General features: G+C 44.0%; 1 protein-coding gene across 1 annotated transcript; it reads right to left on the bottom strand.

The window, feature by feature from the left end:
* Positions 1-15,866: 15,866 nt before the first annotated feature.
* Positions 15,867-20,344, bottom strand: LOC147895032 (pentatricopeptide repeat-containing protein At1g74600, chloroplastic-like). The gene has a single exon (XM_087384216.1). It carries the CDS (start codon positions 19,728-19,730, stop codon positions 16,029-16,031), a length of 3,702 nt encoding a protein of 1,233 aa, XP_087240342.1. The 5' UTR covers positions 19,731-20,344; the 3' UTR covers positions 15,867-16,028.
* Between the last annotated feature and the right edge of the window lie 1,796 nt (positions 20,345-22,140).

Below are 22,140 nucleotides of genomic sequence, written 5' to 3'. Positions count from 1 at the left end.
AGTCTTTTTATCTTTGTAGAGATCATGGTAGCTAATGCATCTCGCAAGGCATCTTGAGGATTATGTGCTCTCTATGTGCTCAGTATGGTTGGAATAGATCCAAGGGAGATATGAACATGTTTGAAAGACATTAGCCTTGCAGACTAGGAGTCTGTATTTGCATGTCCCAAAGTGGTATTTGGGCAAAAGAAAATAAAGTTGTATAATGTATCTGACGAGTTTTTCAAGAAGCTTGTGCAGTGTCACTATGAAGTATATCAAGTGGGGCCAACCAATTATGAAATCAGGTATTTTTTGCAAAGTCTTTTGCCTTAGAGAACTGCACGTTAGTGCAAAGAGTTGAGGACATGTAGCCTTTTACCACTGCATGAGATCCATTTATGGAGGGTGCAATGGACCATGCTGAGGTCTGAGGGCATCTAGGTGCAAAGCGCAAGAGGCGGGAAGAGAATATTATATCTTTATATGGTGTGTTCCCTTCACCCTTCAATGTAAAACCTCTCATTTCCACAACACAAGTGAAGCACCTGTTTTATACGAGCCCTTAATTCCAAAAAGAAGAAGAAGATGGCATTGCTGGAATGACAAGTGCAATTGAGACACTAGAAGGCACAGGCCCTTTTCCGACGGCAATACCAACCTTTTTTACACTAAAAAGTTTTTTTTTGACGGGTGCAAAGGTCAGTATTTACGTCGCTATTAGTGTCAAAAAATGGTCGCTATATAGCATTGCTATATAGCGACACTGGTAAACGTTGCTTATAGCGACGATTAACAAAAGCTTTAAAAAAACATTAGTGGGACTGAACAGGGCCGCAGCAAGCCCTGTTTTGCCCCACTAATTTTTTTCTTTTAGTAATTACAAAAGAATGTTTATTTTCCTTGTGAAAAGGGTGATATAAAATCGCTCAAACAAGCCGAGCGACAGAAGCATATACATGTCAAAGATATACAACATTGTTTGTTACAAAATTACCCTTTCAAAAAGGGTGATACAAAATCGCTCAAACGAGCTGACATACAAAAGCATATACATGGCGAAGTATATGCAAACTACTACTAATACTACTACTACTACTGCTGCTCATCTGAATCATCGTCCTCGTCCTCGTCCTCATCGCGCTGACCTGATCCTTGGCCCTCGTGAGCTGTGTCTGATCCTTGGCCCTTAGGAGCTACGCCTGATCCCTGGCCCTCGTGAGATGCGCCTGATCCTTGGCTCTCGTCGAAGCCATGTAAGCCTAATCCCTCATCATCATCGCTCACCTCCGTTAATGCGACGTTCGAGCTTTGATTCTAAGAGTGAAACCATATTAATTGGAAATTAGATTGGAACTTAAAGAATAAAATAGTTTAAAAAGTGAGATTACAAGTAGGAGTAGACTTATACCGTATGAGCAGCCACCTCAACCCAATCGACCGTTGCTCCCAACACCTCTTGCTCAATAAACCATAGCTTTGTTCCTATGCAAAACCCACATCTCATCTCAGTGTCGCTATATAATGACCATTCACAAGTCTAATAAGTGTTGCTATATAGCAATGCTCTTTAAACATCAATATATGCGACACTTAACGAATCTCGCTTTGATTACTGATGATTAGCACCCCGCGCATGCTAAACGTCGGTGCTTAAGCATTGGAATAGGGACCGTGTGTAGTACTGAGATTAGGTTGGGATGTCTGAAGTTGGAGCTTGATGATGAGGAAGTTGGAATGCCAGGTTCTTGAGGTTTTTATTCAGGACTTGTATAGAGCATAAGGCAAGCACATAGAGATGAAGAGGATCAAAGCTGAAACTGTTCAGTCTTAGAGAGGATACGGATCAAGAATGGTCATTACAAATGCTCTGAAGATTGCATACCAAAGACGACGTACAAGAACTACAGAAAATGGTTGATGATGCCAAGGTGAGTCTCCCAAATTCTTTAATTTTATCTTTGATTTGTGCTATATAGCACTTAATATAATCTCTCAGGCATTCCACATGAGCTATATATGTCATACAATTTGCTATGTGCAATATCTCTTATATATAACATGTAATCTATTCTTCTGAGCATTCTTAATGAGATATATTATATATCTCACACTATGTGCTATATATTATTTCTATTATATATTTCTTTATTTCATCTTTCCAGTATACTGAATGAGCTATATACTGTGTGCTATGTACTTTATCTCTGGTGTATACACTCACTCTATTCTCTCATCCTACTAATGAATAAGCTCCATAGGTCATGCAATGTGCTATTAACATAATCCCTTCTATATAGCACTCAATCTATTCTTCCAAGCATAGTGTATGAGCTATATAGCTCGTACTATGTACTATGTACATTATCTCTGCTATGTAGTAAGCAGTCTTTTCTTCTAAGCAAACTAAATGAGCTATACAGCTCATGCTATGTGCTATGTACATTGTCCCATGCTATATAGCACTCAATCTATTCTTCCAAACATAATGTAAGAGCTATATAGCTCATACGGTGTGTTACGTACATTATCTATGCTATATAGCATGCATTATATTCTTTCATGCCTACTGAATGAGCTATAGAGCATGTGTGATGTACATTATCTTTGCTATATAGTATTTAATATAATATTTCAATCATGCTAAATGAGCTATATATCACAACACATATCATGTGCTTTTTGTATGCTACATGGTAGGACAAGGCATTGGAAGCTATATATGATGGATTTACAGCCATTCACTATGCCTATATGGTCAAAGTGATACAGGAACCAGAACCCACTTCTTTTGAGCAAGCCATGGGAAATGAAAAATGGGAGAAAGCCATGGATGAAGAAATGGATGCCTTGGATGCTAATGCTACATGGGAATTGGTGCCTTTGCCTAAAGGCAAGAATGCAATTGGCTGTAAGTGGGTTTATAAGATCAAGCACAATGCAGATGGTTCTGTGAATAGATACAAGGCAAGATTAGTTGTCAAGGGGTATGCACAGACATATGGCATTGATTATGAAGAAACTTTCAGCCCGGTTGCAAGGATGGCAACCGTAAGAGCAGTCATTGCTATGGCTGCATCAAAGGGATGGTCTTTACATCAGATGGATGTAAAGAATGCCTTCTTGCATGGTGATTTGCAAGAAGAGGTCTTTATGGAGCAGCCAACAGGTTATGTTCATGCTACTCATCCTGAGTTTGTTTGCAGGTTGAAGAAAGCCTTGTATGGCTTGAAGCAAGCACCTAGAGCATGGTCTGACAAGACAGGACAATATCTTGTCACTATTGGCTTTCAGATTTCCAAGGCAGATTTCTCACTCTATGTGAGAAAAACAGAGAAAGGGATTATGCTGCTGGTCATTTATGTTGATGATTTGATCATCACAGGTGATAGTGATGAAGATATCCTTCATGTGAAAATGCTATTGAGGCAGAAGTTTGAGATGAAGGATTTGGGAGAGCTGCGTTATTTCTTGGGCATTGAGGTGATTAGATCACCAAGTGGGATACAGCTCTTGCAGAGGCAGTATGGATTGGACATGCTGTCCAAATATGGGATGACAGGCTGTAAGCCTATTTCAGTTCCTTTGGAGCAGAATGTGAAGCTGAGCACAGATGCAGGTGAGCTTCTGGAAGACCCTACTATGTACAGACGCATAGTAGGAAGTTTGATTTACATGACTATTACCATGCCAGATTTGAGCTATGCTGTTGGGTTGGTAAGTCAGTTTATGCAGGCTCCAAGGAAACCACATTTGGATGCGGCTAGACGCATACTCAGGTATGTGAAGTCCACATTGCAGTATGGACTATTTTATGAGGCTGGGGTTCAGATACAGTTGCATGGATACACTGATGCTGATTGGGCTGGTAGTATTTCTGATAGACGATCTACCAGTGGATATGTGTTCTCTTTTGGGAGTGCTGCAGTCACTTGGAGCAGCAAGAAACAGCCTACAGTTGCCTTGTCGAGCACAGAGGCTGAGTACAGGGGTGCAGCAATGGCTGCATGTGAGGTAGCTTGGTTGCAAAAGCTACTCTATGATATGCATCAGTCTACAGATGGGCCAGTTGTCATTTATTGTGACAACATGAGCAGCATACACTTGGCAAAGAACCCAGTCTTTCATGCTAGAATAAAGCACATTGAGGTGCATTATCACTATGTGCGGGAGAAGGTTTTACTAGGTCTTATTGATCTAGTTTATGTCAGCACAGAGGATCAGGTAGCTGACATATTCACGAAAGCATTGGGCGCAGAGAAGCTGCGCAAGTTCAGAGACCTGCTTGGTGTGCAGGAATTGGGATTGAGCTCGAGGGGGAGTGTTGAGATATCGAGCTCCACTCGCGATATGCCAGGGTGACCGTTGTGTATTTATGTCACCGACAGCTGGAGATGCAGTTGGTACACCGCCCACAAATAATAGCTGGATGACAGCTATCCTTATCTACTCTAGTTTGTGGCTCAGTTAGTATGCCACCTTAGTTAGTTGAGTTTGGTTTGAGACCCACATATAGGGTTCTTCTATTTCTTTGTACTCGAGTTCTTTTGGCTTACACAACTAAGAAGAGGAAAACTGTTTTCAGCCTCCACCTTTGTGTGTATTCCCCCATTTGTGATTGTGAGAAAGCCGCAAGTGAGACTCCTTCCCTCTCTCCCACAATCTTCACAGAGGATGGCATGTATGAGTCCTTTCAGTTTACCTTAAATGGTGAAAAGGTAGGAAAGCATGCAGAGAAGCTCATGCATAGTACCACTTTTATCCCTCCTGCAATATTGAAGATTGTAAACAATGTGGGGTCAAACAATTGTGGATTTTGACATTTTCCAATTAATAGTGGTGCAATTAATTTTGATGTTTTAAATGGTTTTGTTTCATGTCAATGTCAAGTTTTTCCCAAAAAAGTTATAATTCTTCTTATTTTTTATATTTAGAACATTTGGGTATATATAGTTTATAAAGTTACTTTAGATTCAAAGTTTCACTATCATAGCCATTATTCTCCTAGCTACCAAACTACCATGGCCATTGTTCTCCTAGCTACCAAACTACCATGAATTCTGCTAGGTCTGTCTTCCACGATTTTATCTCCCGTACTTCATTAATTGATAGAGAGGAGGAGTTATTTTCAATCTTTGATAAGAGCATAGATGTCCTAGGCACCTATTTGGGAGCCCGAGACGATTTTGAAGACCTCACCAAGTACATGCAAGACTACATCGTGAGTTTTGCATATCAACTTAATGAGTCTACAAAAAGATGGGTCCCAATTGATTATTTGAAGTACTTGTTTAATCAAGAACCCAGGTTCGTGAAGCGTTTAGATCGCTTTCGAGCCCAGCTGACACCCCTAGGGTTTAGGGAGGTGGACACTGATGACCTCCTAGCATGTGGAGTCGTCCGAAAACATAGGAAATAGGTTCCTATCCTCGGAAATGGCCTTTAATTTCCTTCTCTAGGAGGGACAAATGGAAGAGGAGGCCTTGACCTCAAGCCCTAACCCTACCCCTGCCCTTTCCGATCCTCTTATTTTTGTAGATGAGCCCAACATCTACAATGAAGAGCCCATAGATGAAGAAGCTGAGGAGCGGGAAGCTGCATTGGCCTTGGAAGTGCTCCAGCGACCTCCTGAACCCCATTCTACTTCTCAAATTCCATCCACCTCGGGCACCACCTCTGTTGACCCCGCAACAATGATATGGTTTCTTACTCCCCTTCTTATCAATGGAGAACAATACCTCTTTCTCCATGACATAGAGGTTATGTTTGGTCTTCGGGAGGATGAAGCTCTTGGTGTCCTGTGTGGATACGAGGTGGACACGACTATGCAAGAACCTGGGTTTTTGGGAGCGGATGATTCAATAGAAGAGGTTCTTGCTTTAACATTGGCCCAAATCAAAGATGCAGAGACATCAATCTACTCCGACCTACCTGATGTTCTAGAAGAAGCCTCTAGACAGCAGAAGGCCTCTGGATCCATCGTCATATCTCACCCGACCTACCTGATGTTCCAGAAGAAGCCTCCAAACAGCATGAGGCCTCTAGATCCATCCTCATATCTCACTCCAGACAGTAGGGTGCCTCTAGATCCATCCTCATTGACAAAGAGGAAGGGATTGAGCATAACTACTCCATAGTGGTAAGAAACTATGAGATGTTCCATATCTCACTTCAGACAGCAAGAGGCCTCTGGATCCATCCTCATTGACCATGACGACTCCATAGTGGTAAGAAACTATGAGCTTTGAATTTCTTCTCTCTTGGTATACTTTTGCTTTAATGGAATTCTAATGTAATGTTGGACTATTGCACGAGGCATTTGAGGTCGACGACCTCAGGTCGACCTATTCTCATCTCGGCAACACCTTGTTCACAGTAGCTTCAGCTGAGATCACTCACTGGCACATTACCTTGGCCAAGCAAAAGGGCGCTTTGTGGTTATCCACAAAAAGTTTTCTCCACATGGCACTGATGACCTCCTGAAGTGCAAGGCCTTATCACGAGTGATTGGTCATGCTGACATCAATCGCAATGCTGACAAGGTCATTTTGGTGAACCGCATGGCTGCTCTCAATGCCTTTGAAACCAATTTTCAAGGTATGGCATTAACGATAGCAGCCATGTCCCTGGCCAACAACAACAATAGCGTTGACTCTCTATCAACTAGGTTTAGAGCTAGGAGTGTCTTTGGGAATTCAAAGCCCGATGTTCTCAGTGTTTTAGAGAAGAGGGAAAGGCTCTGAAGCGTTATTATATAGAAATTTTATTTTATATGAATGCCGATATACTTTTTATACAGTGTCCCATTTTGTGTTCTTTTACAAATTTTATTTTATACTATCATTGTATTTTGTAACTTTAATTGTTGTTGGCATTAATATTTTCATTCACTATTCTATTCAAAAGCATGCTATCATATAAATATTTGCGCTATAATGGTCATTTCTGAGCAATCCAGTAAGAATCTCACTGTGCAACAGAAGGAAAATGTGTTCAGGCCCAGAAATGCCAAAACTTGCTACAGCAGGTTCGTTTGACCAAGTCAAACGGGCCCCATACGCGCCATAGCAGGTTTTGGCATTTCTGGGCTCCCCGCGTAATGCCGAACACATTTGCCTTCTGCACCACAGTGAAAAAACATCATTTGACCACGCAAATTCACACTGAACTTGCATAAACTGATGGAAAGCACGTAACATGTATAATAACATGGGAACGGTAATAGAACATAAAAATATCTTTTATTCATTGGCCTCAAAGGGCAGAGATTTACAAAATGATTCAAGTTACACTAAATGAACCTAAACAACATCTAGGGCCTAAGGGAGGGATCGGAGCGGATGCGCTTGGCAAGTGCAAGGTCCTTGTCCATCACTGTTACTCTTTTGGCATGGATAGCACATAAGTTTGCGTCTTTAAAAAGACCTACTGTCATCTGCTCTGTTGCCTCTTGAATTGCTCCCATAGCGCCTAAAGTGAAATGCACATCATTCTTGTAATGATGTGCTGTTTCACGTGCAACATGCTGGAAGGGTGCACGGGGAATGAGATTGTCCACAGTGGTTTGAAACTTGCAGATCTCCTGAAGTGCCTTCACGCCTGATTTTTTGTGCCTCTTAATCTTTGGGGGACCCTACACTGGCCTTTGGACATGGCTCCATGGCCGCTTGTCCACTTTGAACTTCTTTTTCCTCTCCTCCCTTGCAACCACCTCTTCAGACTCCTCTTCCTGTGTCTGGTGGGTCCTTCGAGGTGGCTTGTCGCGCCTAGGGGTCTACTTTGTTGTCCTTGGTCTCTTTTCCTTTTCATGAGGCTGTGAGATAGCAGGCTGAGGCTCTTGCTCAGCTCGTACTAGAGGCTCCTCATATCTGATAATATCGAGGCACAGAGGGTTGATGGTGCTCTTCCGTGCGGTCTACTTGGTTGGAGGATTGGGGCCAAGGTTCATTATATGTGCGAGCCCACCAAATACTTCCTCTTGTTGTGGCCCCCGTAATCTCTCCATCTCCTCTCTTTGCCTTTCTTGCTCCCCTTGTTGGTATAGATGCTCCGTGCTCGGACCCCACGGAGGAGGGAGGGGCAGTTGATCAAGATTGACTGGACTATTTTGCCCCTCTTGGGAGACCTCTCTACTTCCATAGTTAGTTGTGTGGAAGGACTGAGAGGACCCCTGATCGTGCTTGGATCCTTCATCGTGCTGGGATTCCTCATGGTGCTAAGATCCCTGGGATTCCCCATGAGAGTCAGATGGTAGGGACTCGCATTGCTTGGACTCCTGATGATAAGAATTGCCTTCAGATCCCTCTGCTGATCATTGTCCTCTTAGCCACTGGGGCTTGCAGTGTGTTCGGAGGCCATGGCGTTGTGAGAAGGACAACAGGTAGCGTCTAAATGACGTCCAATGGGTCTAGCAGTTTGTTTAACTCGTGCCATAGAAATGAGGGATTTTAGGGTTTTGAAGTGCTTTATATAGTCTTTTTTAAAGCACTTTAGGGTTTTTCTTTTAAATTAGGGTTTTTTTAGTGCACCCCCTCCCCCCTAGTCTTTTGTCATCGTTAGTTCAGTAATACTTAATCTTCACCACTCCCTCCTAACCCAATCACCCCTCCGCCTTGCCATGTCGCACATGCAATTCTGCAATTTCCAAACAAATTTGTGAATTTTAGAATCATAATTGACTCAAAATAGTGTTAACTTTGTTCATCAAACATTTTACATTTGGGGCTCTCTTAGGACCCAACGCCTCCAATGTCTGACTCTACGTTGCAACCAAAGCGCAATCCCTTGGCTCCCTATTGAGGACTTCCAAGCAGCACATCTCCTTGTCTTCTTGACATGTTGAATCGCTTTTGCGAGACTTGAGACCTCTACCTTATCGCACTTGAGAGTCCTGGCCTCTAGACATCTATAAAACTAATCGAACATTTCGTGTAGTGCATTGCTTCGCGCGATACCACCCCCATGCCTTGTATTCTTGAAGTATGCTGCCTTTGCTCTGTAGTGCGATTTCTCCATTCCTTAAGTATTCCAAATGGACAAAAGGCCCCATTGCTCCACAAACCATGGTACATGTGCTTAAAGAATATGTTGTAAAGAAAAACATTGTATTAGAAACATAAACTCACTCAAGTTTAAAGCACAAAATTTCAACCTAAGGAGGATTACCATGTAATGTGTAATATGTGACTCCCCCCATGCTTCTACCATCAATGATATGAATTCTCCCAATGCTGTCCTGAATCTCTCATAATAAAGCTCATCTGCTTGACCTTGTCTAAGCAACTTTATAAATGCATCAAGCTTTGTCCACAGTTTTGCTCTCAAAGTAGCAATTCGCGGATGTGAAGCTTGATTTGTGGTGGACTCACACAAAGCTTTCTAGTACTCCCAACCTAGGGTGCTTTGAGCCAATATATGTTTTTCTTTATCAGCATTGTTGTTGGACAAGAACCTCCTTGTCTTTCCTCCACCCATGGACACTTTAGCAAGAAGATTTAATGTCTTTCCTGATTGTTTCTTATCCTGCTTAAGCTTCACATTGCCTCCGTGAAGTCCCATTAGTGAGAGTAGTTCTTCAGCTTTTGCAATGCATTGTGCAGATACTTGCTGTGGCCTCAAATTCCAAGCATAAACTAGATGGAGATAGAGTAACTTATCAAGTATACGCAGTTCAGCATGCAAAGTACACATGTGTACCCGCTCCGATGGAATTAGTAGAATGGGATCCCACTTAGGATCCTTTTTGTGACGATCAAGGGCTGCACTTTGGTTGCAAGAAAGGATGCCATTTTCCCACTGTAGGCTTCCCTTTTACATCTTCTGAGAGTGGGTGCAATACAGGCATGTCCATTTTGCATCTGTACCTATATCACAACCATACAAGTACTTGAGGGTCTTCAAATCACCAGCTAGATGCCATTCAACTTGAAACATTCCATGCCCATCCACTATATGTTTGCCCTACCTCGTCTTTGAATAATCGACTAGATGTCGGTTCTCTCCAAAACCCACTTCAATGTCTCATGGCACTCCTTTGGGGTCTCAAAGGCTGCAAGCCACCATATGTCCTTAGATTGGACTGAGAAACGCTGCTCAACTTCCTCATCCCCTTGAGCAAAACGCAAGGCGTAGTTCATAATACAAATGCTCACCCTCTCTAGCTTGTGCTCTTTTACCAATTGAACTTCATCCATTTTTATAACAAATACTAGCTTGCCATCAGTACAATGAAAGAGAAATACAGTAAGGATATAGAAATGAGAAGAAATAAAGTTGAATGTGAAGAGGGAATTTCTCTTACCTTCTCTCATCCCATAGAATTTGACCATGGCTCTCTGCAAATTCTCTACATCCACGTAAACATTATTGCAAGCAATCAACCCAAACGTTTGGATGCCATATTTCTTTTTACTCTTCCAAGTCATTGTGCCACTTACACAATGGTATCCTCCAAGCTTTTCTCTAGCACATTGGTTTGTTTCTTAATGTGCAAGCCTTACAGACCATGGTGTTGGCAATAGCATTGTAGATATCTTATACTTTTCCTCCATAGTAGACTTGAAAATTTTAAAAGCAGAGTTGTAAGCTTCACGACTTACACCAGCAGCATCACAAGCTCTAAGCACCTCCTTTGCTTGGACGAGGCCCTTGAAATCCTTCATTACCTCTCTAGCAACTTAATTATGTAGCCCTTTTTGTCTAGGGTCCTTCAACACTTCCATGACATCGCTTGGCTTTATTAAACTTCTTAGAACATATGAAGGATCACTATCATCCATTTCCATTGTTCCCATCACATCCTCCATGAAATTCCTAAAGTAGAGTACAAATGAGTCTTAGTGGAAAGAATGCAACACCACAAATATTTTGGAGTAAGAAATTTCATTGAAAATTTAGGGAACTAACCTTACAGCCCGTATTTTCCTCTTTCGGGCACCACTATTGGTTGATAATGCATCCATAGATTGTAATTATCCTTTCCTCTCCTTCAGTCCCAAAGGTGTTCCCTTCAACTTTTGTACTCGTTCTATCGACTTCTCTTGCTCCTTCTCCACAGCACGTTAAACTTGACCATAGATAGACCTTTCCAAATCTTGTTTGCTTTCAACGAGCTTCTGGATTGATTCTTCCCATTCATGTCGCTCCAAGTCCAGTGCATGTGCTTTGTCACTAAGTTCCTTGTTTTGCAATTGGAGATCCTGCATACTATTATGCATTGCCACAATAGTAATATTTTCCAAATGTGCAAGTTCTTCTGCTTGGGCTCTCTGCACCTCGCTTGCTTGCATAGCCAATGTTTGAGAATGGTTCAATCGATTGCAATAACTGAGCAATCCATCATGTCCCTTATCAACAAATAGAAGAACATCATGCACTGTATGAAAAGGAGGACTCTTTTGGGTGGCAGGGTCTAAAGGATACAAGATTCCATCCACCCAAAGGTCAAGATGCTTCTTCCCTTGCAATCGAAGACTGTGGAGCACACTTTGAGGAGTTCCACTATATCCCAAAGATCATGTGCTTGCATATTCTACCTCCAATTGTAGGTTCACATGGTACTTGTTGGATATGTCCTCGAATGGTGCCATGAGTACTCAAAGAGAGGTATCAGTGATGTAGGCTAAAATGTAGGGAAGAGCTAGCAAAGATGGAGCAGTGAGAGGGAGAGAGTAGCAAGGAAGAGGGAGGAGGAGAAGCAGATGAGGGCAAGAGGAAGAGGAGGAGGAGAGTAGGGCGACAGGTGTCGAAGGGAGGGAAGGAGCTGCTGTAGAAGGGAGGAGGAGGGGAGAGATGCTACAGGAGGGAGGAGGAGGGGAGAGATTCTGCAAGAGGGAGGAGCAGAGGAGAGGGAGCCTGGGCGGTTGGAGAAGGAGGGGAGAGGAAGGAGGAAGGAGGAGCTAGAAGGAGGAGGAGGAGGGGAGAGGGAGGAGGGAGGAGAAGGAGCAAGACGGAGGAGGGGAGAGGAGGGAGGGGGAGGGAGGGGGAGAGGGAGGAGGAGGGAGGGAAGGAGGAAGGGAGAGAGAGGGAGGAAGGGAGGGAGGGAGAGGGAGGGAGGGAGAGAGAGAGAGAGAGAGGGAGGGAGGGAGGGAGATTCGAAATTTGAAATTCAAATTTCAAAAAGTGCCCCCCTCCCCTCATTGATGGGGGGAGAGGTGGGCTCAAATGTGGGCTTAACCCACCTAGGTTGGGCTGGTTAGGCCTCTTTGGAACCCTCCAAGCCCCTTGCATTAGCCCACTAAGCATTCCCTAATCCATTCCTTATGAGGCCCTTTTGAGACCCCAATTCTCTCCTAATGTAAAGCAAAACGCTTTATGTCAGAGAGAAAAATGTGATGCCCACTTCCCTGGTATTTGTTCAAGGCGTTGGATTCATCTTGAAAGTCGTCTCGCTTTTTTTTATTCGCGCCTTCTCACTTTCTTTCAATTCACAATCTTTTGATCCCGCTTCTTCCGTTTCCCTCGATGTAGAATCTTGAACTCCTCGACACCTTCTTCTTTCAATATGGAGAGGCTAAGGAGTTTTGGAACAAGAATGGGGTGAAAAGACTTTGAAAAGAGAGGGGGGGCTTTAGACTTTAGAGAGGGGTACAAAGGAAGGAAAGTGAGGTGGCTTTTCCAAAGGTAGGGAGACCTTTGAATGACGTGGCTGCTCTGTGTATTTCTTTATGCTTTTTTTTTTTTGCGTGACGACGGAAGTCTGCTCTGTGTAATATAATCGTAGCTTTCCCTTACAACTTCTTCCACATATGCTTTCTCTCACAAAAGCTTGTTTGCTTCCCCTGTCCACTGACCGCCGCAGCACGCAAACAGATGAGCAGCCGGTGGCATGGCGAACCTTCATCCTCTTGTTTTCTAGAGTCTGGACTCTGTGCCATCGCTGAGGCCTGCGGATTTTAGAGAATAGCAAGGCTAAGCAAGCTATGTACCGTGCGCAGCAATTGCAGCTTATCTCCTGGAATGACAATGAGTATGAGCTCGCATCACGAGGATGGGTTCATAGACTCAGGGAGACTAAGTCTTGAGCACTGCATAGAGCTTGCTATCGCACCAATTTGCGGGCTACTGAAGCCGTCTTTCCTTTTTCATCTTGCTGAAGATCACTTTCTGGAAACCTCCCCCAAGCCCAATGCTTGCAAAGTGGCCTCCTCTTTTGGTGCCATGTGTCCCACAAGGGACCTTACTCTTCTAGCCCCCTCATGGGCTCTCCTTTGCACCTCTTAATTAATGTTTAGGCCTAGGCGTGACCCTAGACCCAAACCCTCTGGGCCTCCTAGTATGCAAGCATCGTCAAGCCCTCTAGTTTCCTGCCTAATCACAATCACAATACATGGTTTCGGGATTATGGCTGACGTAATATTGTAAGAGGCTTTAATGCATGCATTTAGTGACTTTGTCCTCTTTGGTCTGTCCCTCCTCTCTCTCTCTCTCTCTCTTTCTTCTTCTCTCTCCCCTCTCCCCTTTCTCTTCTCCTTTTCTCTCTCCTTTCTCTCTCTCTCTCTCTCTCTTTCTCTCTCTCTCTTTTACTTTTTTTATCTTGGGCAGGCCTTATGAATGATTAAATATCATTCACCTTGTTTAATGTCCGTGGGTCTCAACTCCATTTTGGTAGTGATTTGCAAAGCAAGACCTTCATCCCGAGCTTCTCGGGTTCCGCAAAGTTGGGGATGGGCAACTATGTGGCGTTGCTTCAACCACGTCCCTCTAAACTTGCCACCACTATGCATCTATCTCACACTACTCTAGCTTCTGATCTCTCTATGCAACTGCTTTACATTGCTCAATTGTCTGGCTCACCGACTCATGCACAAGCATGCACTCTGCTATCCAGTTCGTGACTAGATCCCCGAGCAGAGGACCTTGGCATCCTGGCTTGGAAAGAGGCCGAAACTCTATGCTAACTGTGGAACCATGTTAATGCCAAGGTAAGATCATTTATCTTTCTTAACTATACTCCTCAGGTGATTAATCATGTGAAGCACGTGACAGTGGCCAAAAGTATATGGGAGCATTTGGCGCCATGTACAATCAAACCTCTCCCATGAAGAGGGTGTCACTAGAGATCCAGATGCGGTTGTTGGATCCCAATAAGTCTTCATCGATGCGGGACCACAGCAACAAGTTGCAGAGCTTCAGCAAGAGATCCTCCAGGTGGGGAAGCAGATTTCATCATAGAACATGGCCATAACTCTTCTGTCCCAGTTATCCTCTCAGTACGTGGCCTTCTATTCATCCCTGATCACCAGTGGTAGGGTGAATGAGTTGACCTGGGAGGAATTGGTCCCCATGGTGCTTGACCAAGAGGAGTGCTTCGTAGATTGTACCTATGATAGTCAGCTTGTGGCTGACAAAGAGGAAGAAAGCAGTTGACAGCTGAGGAACGAGAAGTTCTCAAGGCATCCCATACGTGTAACCAATGAGGTCAGAAAGGTCATTATTGGCTAAGTGTCCCCAAAGGAATGCAAAGGGGTCCAGTAACCAGGTAGCCAACAGTGTGACTGATGCGACCATGATTACTCCAGCCTTTTAGTAGCACTTGGCAGAAACTGCCAGCAGGCTTTCTGGATCCAGATGAGGATTGCTTGCTTGTTTGTGGCAGCTGGACTTGCCGATCATGTGTACCGAGCAAGGAATCATTTATGGAGGTAAGGCTTTCAGGCGGACCTCAAGCCATGAGGAGTTGTTCCCGCTGTCTCAAGGTGGCAGTATGTTAGCAGTTTGTATTTTGTTTGGACGTTATGACCTGACAGATCTATAGAGAGTCTCCTATTGTTCTTCTCTGTAGCTATTGTCTGTTGCTGCTGGGGATTCGGATGGATCAGTAGATTCCCAGTGGGGGAACCCAGACACAGTTGATTGATCCTTGTGAGCTGTTATATGCCCATTGCAATTGGAGCAATGAAGTTCATCGATCTGGTGACAGTATACTAGTTTGGACTTGAGGGGGCTTTTAGAGGGGGCTATCTAGCTCTACGATACAGGTGCTCAGAGGGGGCTATCTAGCTCTACGATACAATTGCTCATGCAGGGAAGCAGACCTTGCACCCGAGGCAGTATCAGTTGGATTATTATTCCAGGATCCTCTGTTGGAGTCATGTACCAGTACCAACAGTTGGATTGTTGTCCCAGTTGACCCAGTGTACCAGTACCAGACCAGAAGAGTGTACCTAGCACATGCGACCTGGGAGCAACAGTTCTAGGGCCTTGTACAGCCCTTTATAGGCTGCTGATGGGTCGGCCAGCCTACCCTACCCAACTAGGGAGGGGCTGGGGGGCTATATATAGGCTCCCCCCTCAGCCCTCTTTGTAGCATCTTGTGAAGCAGCAGTTCAGCTCATTCCAGAGGAGCAGAGCCAGGCCAGTCTTGTACCTGTGGAGCAGGGTAGTGGAGCAGTTCACCCTTCCACGTGGTTGTTGAGCTGTATGTTCCGAGCTCTCGAGCAGCCCGTTGTTTCCGTGGTTTTCCCCCAGATGTAGCGGGGTTTTCTCCAAAGATCACTTGCAGTTCTCATGTGCCTCTCTCTCCTTCTCAGCATGTGTGTGTGAGGCGTGCTCTCTCTCTCTCTCTCTCTCTCTCTCTCTCTCCCGTTCATTTCTGCTGCACTTCTCACAGGATTACATCTGGGTTACCTATTTGGAACCAATTTTGGGTTCGCTCCAGAACCGAGTTCTGGTTACTATCTGGAATCAAGCTTCACTGATCGATCATCTGCCTCATTGTCCTCCTCATATGGGGGCTGACATGTGAGGCAGTGATCTCTAGCAGTAGAGTGAAGATAGCACGTCAAATCAATACATATGTGCCAATAAGAGGATCTGGGTCTTTTATAGTCCTTCCACAAAATCCTCATAATTAAGCTCTAACTAATTTTCCCTAGTACTAACCCACCCACTAGCTTAATTTGCCCTTCATTACATACAACATTATTGGCATATCCATAGCAACTCTTATGGCATTCAAAGAGTCCAGGACATGCCCGAACTCAAATGTTTGGCCTCTTGTGAGACATGTACATTTTGCTATAAAAAATTTGGCCCTAGCAGCCTTATGTTTACAGAGGAGAAAGAAAATCGACACAGTTTGTTTTACTGTCCACATTCACCCAGTTCCTTCGTTTGCTTGGAATGTGCTCATACACACGATCAAAGTGCGGCACATAACCTCTGCCCTTCATAAGCATTCTTAGCCTCTCAATCTTCTCTAAGAGTTTCTCACTCTGTGAATGGGTTTTATCACCTACAACAAACTCATGAACCTTGTCTTTTAACTCAACCCATGCCTTTCCTGGTTTCCTCCATGCACTTAAATATGTTCTTAACTCTTGTATTTCAACGATATCCTCCTCCAAGTGAACATCAGTATAGATGTTTGATATGAGTGCATATCCTGCAGCAAGGTTTGGATCCAATTGGACAACTTGACCAAAACATAGCCTTCCCAGCTCGATGTTTCCAAATGTTTTGCAAGCGGTGAGCAAAGACATCCACCCAATAATGTCAGGCAGGATTGGCATAGTTTGGAGTATTTCTCTTGCCTCATTCAAGTGTCCTGCACGGCCAAGAAGATCAGTCATGGAGTTGAAGTGCTGAATTCCTGGTTTTATGCTGTGCTCTTTTATCAGAGATTTGAAATGCCTATACCCTTCATTCACCTTAGCTGCATGACTACAGGCTGTAAGAATATTAGTATAGATTTTTCCATCAGGCTTCAAGCCTCTTTGTTGCATGTCCTCCAGGCATTTCCCAGCTAATGTGTGATTTCCACACTGTGCATACCCTGCAATCAATGCCCCCCATGACTGTACACTTTGATTTGGCAAGTCGTCAAAAACTTTCCATGCCTCCTCTATGCTCCCCCCTTTGGCGTACATATCGATAAGGCTGGTGCCAGTGGCCACATCTAGTTCGAGTCCCGTTCTGATAATCCGGTCATGTATCAGCCTCCCCTGCTCAATGGCACCTACACTGCCACATGCTTTCAAAATGCAAGCAAATGCGACTTGATCCGGCTCTAAGCCCTGACGCATATCTGAAAACGTCTCAAGAGCGAAAAGACTTTGGCCATGCTGGACATATCCTGCAATCATTGAACTCCACAATACTATATTTCGAGTTGGCCATTCATCGAACACTTTCCGTGCTTCCTCTAAGCTTCCACATTTTGCATACATGTCTACAAGTGTGCTCCCAACAACCACATCTAGCTTTATTCTGCTTCTCATCATCCAGTCATGTATCAGCCTCCCCTGCTCTAAGGCTTCTGCACTACCACAAGCACTCAAGATGCTCGAGAAGGTGACTTTGTCTGGCTGTATGCCCTCATCTTGCATCTCTCCAAAAGCTTTTAGAGCAGAAAGAACATGCCCATGTAGAGCGTATCCTGCAATTATTGCTGTCCATGCAATAACATCTCGATGGGGCAATCCCTGAAATACTTTTTGTGCCTCCTCAAGAAGCCCACATCTTGCATACATGTCAATGAGAGCACTGCCAATAGCCACATTTGATTCGAATCCACTTCTAAGGATCTCCTTGTGAATAAGCCTGATGTGCCCTATTGCTCCCACACTGCGACATGCTTGTAAAATGCAGGAAAATGTAGCTTCATCTGGTTGTATGCCCTCCTGTTGCATTCTCGTTAAAAATCCTAGAGCAACCAGACCATGATCATGTCGCACAGATGCAGCAATCATAGCATTCCATGACATGACATCTCGATTCAGCAATGTGTCAAACACATGCTGTGCCTCTTCTAGGCTCCCACATTTGGCATACATATCAATAAGGTTATTTCCAACGTTACCATCTAAATCAAGTCCACCAGTGATAATCTGGTCATGTATCAGCCGTCCCTGCGCCCTCTCTCCTATGATGCCAACTGCTTTTAACATGCACACAAATGTGACATTATTAGGCTGTATGCCCTGTTCTTGCATCTTCTCAAAAAGTTCTAGTGCAAGGTAACCATTTCCTTGGTGAGTAAAACCTACAATCATTGCATTCCATGAAACTATATTTCGATTCGGCAACTCATCAAAAACTTTCCAAGCTTCTTCCATACACAAACATCTGCTGTACATGTCAAGAAGAGTATTCCCAATGGCCAAGTTTGCTTCAAGTCCGCTTCTGATTACCTGTTCGTGTATCAGCCTGCCCTGCCTTATGGCTTTTACATGGCCACAGGTGTACAAGATACAAGAAAATGTGACTGAATCTGGCTTTATGTCTTTGCCTTGCATTTCAGCAAAAAGTTCAAGGGCCCTACTATCATACCCATGCTGAGAATTTCCTGTAATTATGGCATTCCATGACACGACATCTTTATTCAGGAATTTGTCAAACACTATGTGCGCCTCATCCAGACTCCCACATTTTGCATACATATCAATGAGGGTGTTCCAAACCATCGTGTCTAATTCAATACCACTCCTTATAATCTGGTCATGTATCAACCTGCCCTCACTTAACGCCCCGATAGATGTGCAAGCCTTCAACGTAGATGAAAATGAGATAATGTCCGGTTGTATACCCTCCTGTTGCATTTTCCTGAATAGCTTAATACTCACAAGACCTTGGCCATGCTGAGCATATGCAGCAATCATTGAATTCCATGATACCACATTTCCTTTTGACAATTTATTAAACCCATCACAGGCCTCCTCTAGGCTCTCACACTTCACGTACATGTCAACAAGTGAGTTCCCAACAAAAGCATCCAGTTCAAGTCCATTTTTAGTTATCTCTTGGTGTATAAGCCTACCCTGATCTACGGCTCCAATGCTACTACACGCTTTCAACGTGCACGAAAAAATAACTTTATCATGTCTTATGCCCTCTCCTCTCATTTTCTCAAAAAGTTCAAGAGCAGGAATGCCATGCCCATGCTGTGCATATCCCGCAATCATTGTGCCCCATAACACCACATCTTGATTAGGGGATGCATCAAATATGTTACGGGCCTCTTCTAGATTCCCACATTTGGCATACATGTCAATAAGTGTAGACCTGATGACTTCATCCAAATCAAAACCACTTTGCATTATCTTGATGTGTATTTGCCTTGCCTGCCAGATGGCTCCTACATTGCCACAAGCCTTCAAGATGCATGAATATGTGAACCTGTGTGGCATTATGCCCTCCTCTTGCATTCGCTCAAAAAGTTCAAGAGCAGGAAGATTCTGTCCTTGCTGAACATATCCTGCAGTCAATGCACCCCAAAGGATACCATCACGGTTTGGAAAGTTATCAAACACACTGTGAGCCTCCTGCAAACTCCCACATTTTGCATACATATCGACAAGGCTGGTCTGGATTACCACACCTGATTCAAGCCCGCTTCTGATGATCTGACCATGTATTAGCCTGCCTTGTCCTAAGGCTTTGATGGTGCAGCATGCTTTTAAAATGCACAAAAACATAATATTGTTTGGCTCTATACCCTCTTTCTGCATTCTGTAGTATAATTCAATGGCCCTTGCACTTACCCCAAGCCTTACATGGGCTGAAATAATGGCATGCCACGTATAAACACTTGGTTTGGCAACCTTGCAAAACGCTAAATTTGCTTCCAGTAAGCTTCCACCTGATGCATAAAGATGGATCAAACAGTTCCCTAAGTGGGCCACCGAGTCCACTCCTTTGTCGACCATGCAGGAATGCGTTTGCCTGCCACCTGCCAGATCTTTCATTTTAATGCACCCTTGCAAGAAAGAGTAGAAACAATCCTTGGATATGGGCATACGTGGGTCAGACATGAGGGTCCGAGGCTTAAATGGCTCATCAAGTTGGTCCCTTGCTTCGCTCAGTTCGCAAGTGGCTTCTAAAAGCTTTCTCGAGGTGTGCTCAGGATGAACATTTCGCTCATGTGGGTTGCTACCTCCAAGAAGGCCGACGGGTTTGATTCAATAACGCAAAAATAAATGGGTCATCCAGCTGCTCTTGTGCTTTCTGATCAGCTTTGAGGTGAACCTGAATAAACTGCTTTTCCCTTTCAAAAAAAACACTTGATTCTGCTTGTCTTCTCTTCTCAAGCTGCTTGAGGGTGTCATAATGCTGCCATCCAAATTTTGCACAGAGACTCCAAAGCAAGCAAAAAGTATGCCCTGGTTGCAGTCTCAGGACCTTGGGAGCATGAGCTATGCCCGTTCTTTTCATCCTGTCGGACGGGAGAAGGATAATATTAAAAGCCGTGAGAGGCTCGAGTGTGGCAGCTTCATGATTAATCTTGTGAGGAATCATTGTTGGCCGCAAAATCCCAGGTGCAGGAATAGACCCTTTAAAATTGATCACTGAATCATTTCCGATGAGCACTCGGGCATGCCCAAGGCTGCTGGACTGGTAAGATTGCCCCCCCACTGTGCAGATTCATTTATTGCTTGGGCGGCGACCATAGTGTGTAAACACCGCCCGTTTCACCGTAGAGGCCGTGGACCTCTTTGCTAGCTGTGATGCAGGGACCTCTTTTGCAAGAGGCTTGTCATACTAGGTACACCTCACACCTCTCGGGATTCGCTAGCCTATGTAATTTTTTAGGAATTAAATGACTATGGAGAAAGGGACCACCAAGTCACCTTGGAGCTCTTCCAAAACCACGGCGAAACACCTCTAACAAACGTAATCTCTTCAAACAAAGTCGAAATTTTAGACCTCCGGATTGAATGGGTCGAGTGGAGGGAAATGTAGGTTTGGGAGTACCCCTAGGCACAAGATGGCGATCCATATAGCAAAGGTATGTGGATGGGCTCTATGAGGACGACCCTCATTATGGCTAGGTTGGCCTGGGAAGCTGGTGAAGAGGGCCCACGGCCTTTTAGAAATGCTGGGCATGATGTGACTAAGACCTTTAGGCAAGCTTAGGGCCAATTAGTCCAAATTGGCCGTTGTAAAGATGACTGAGTCTAAAACAGGCCAAAAGGAAAGAAGAGGCAGGGCTTTTTGAGTCGTGTGTCATTCCCTTCGCTCAAGATCACTATTGCTTTGGCCATACATTTGATGTCTTTTTCATCTAATTTTTATATTCTTTCTAGTGGAGACACCAGGTGCATGGAGTTTGGAGGTTGGGAATATACTGATAGAGGTTACACTTCCTTGGAGTTGGTTCGATCAAATATGCATGTGGCAACGCTGACTACACGTTTGACCTCTCATCACACGGCTAACCCTGGTCATGCTTCGAAAGTCAGGCCAAAGTGGTTCTCAAGTGGGGCAAACTTCACTCTTGATCCTCCATTCACTATTACACCTAGTATAGTCTGCTTCTTAATCTTGATAGTGATGAATGGAACTTCTTCATCCACAACTAGTGTATCAATCATAGGCATGGTGACTAAGGTTTGCAATTCTTTGGGTTGCTCAATGGATTCCTTGATCGATGTTCAAAGTGTCTTCAGACAAGTGAAAAACACAAACACGTCTCCACTCCTGACAATAAGGTACCAGCAGTCGGAGTATAATTGGAAAGTAATCAAACTACAAAGCTATCACGAGATGTATAAAAGAACAGAGAGGAAACCTTGCAAAGGTAGTATGTTTCTTGTAAATTATGTTTTAACAGAGAATACATCAACTCGACAACTCTCTCCAACAAGAGTTAATACAAGGTTTATATAGCCATCCGAGATCAATTTGACTGTTGTAAGGCAACAGTAAGTTTCAAAATGTAACAGCCATAGTCCAAAACATTATGTGGTGGATCAAGCCACTAAGGAGTGCTGTTAGGGATAGTTACAATTGTCCCTACAGTTACAAGATGATCCCACTAATAACTCCCTCTTATGAGAGGTCTATTTATCCTATCCCATGGTAAGTGTCCATGTGGGTGGAGGCTATGCCTTCAACACCTGGCACTTCTGGTGGAGAGGCTTTTTTACAAAGAGTTGGGGACATGAACCCCTTTCTACTGGAAATACTCCTTCAAGTGAACCTTGAAGGTATGTGAAGCATTGAGGTCAATCATCGTTCCCTGGGTGACAACTGGTGGATCTATAGTGTCGGTTTCCCCTTTCTTTCCTTGAGTCTCTTCTACTGCTGTAGTTGATTCTGGCTCCTCATTTGTTTTGCTAGGGCTAGCACACATGGAATGGCTGGGGGTAGTCTTGACTTTAGTGATCGCATCTTCCTCAAGCAGTACTGCTGTATGCTGAGCAATCTGTCATGAATTCTACA

The sequence above is a fragment of the Dipteris shenzhenensis genome, chromosome 13 (genome assembly GCF_047967505.1).
Source record: "Dipteris shenzhenensis isolate YYH24624 ecotype China chromosome 13, Dip_SZ_1.0, whole genome shotgun sequence".
Classification (NCBI taxonomy): domain Eukaryota; kingdom Viridiplantae; phylum Streptophyta; class Polypodiopsida; order Gleicheniales; family Dipteridaceae; genus Dipteris; species Dipteris shenzhenensis.
The sequence above is the reverse complement of the archived record's forward strand: the minus strand, read 5'-3'. Positions and strand labels throughout refer to the sequence as shown.

Bases quoted from the DNA above. Each gene is read 5' to 3' on its own strand.
- LOC147895032 (XM_087384216.1), bottom strand. From the start codon at position 19,730: ATGTCTGACCCACGTATGCCCATATCCAAGGATTGTTTCTACTCTTTC.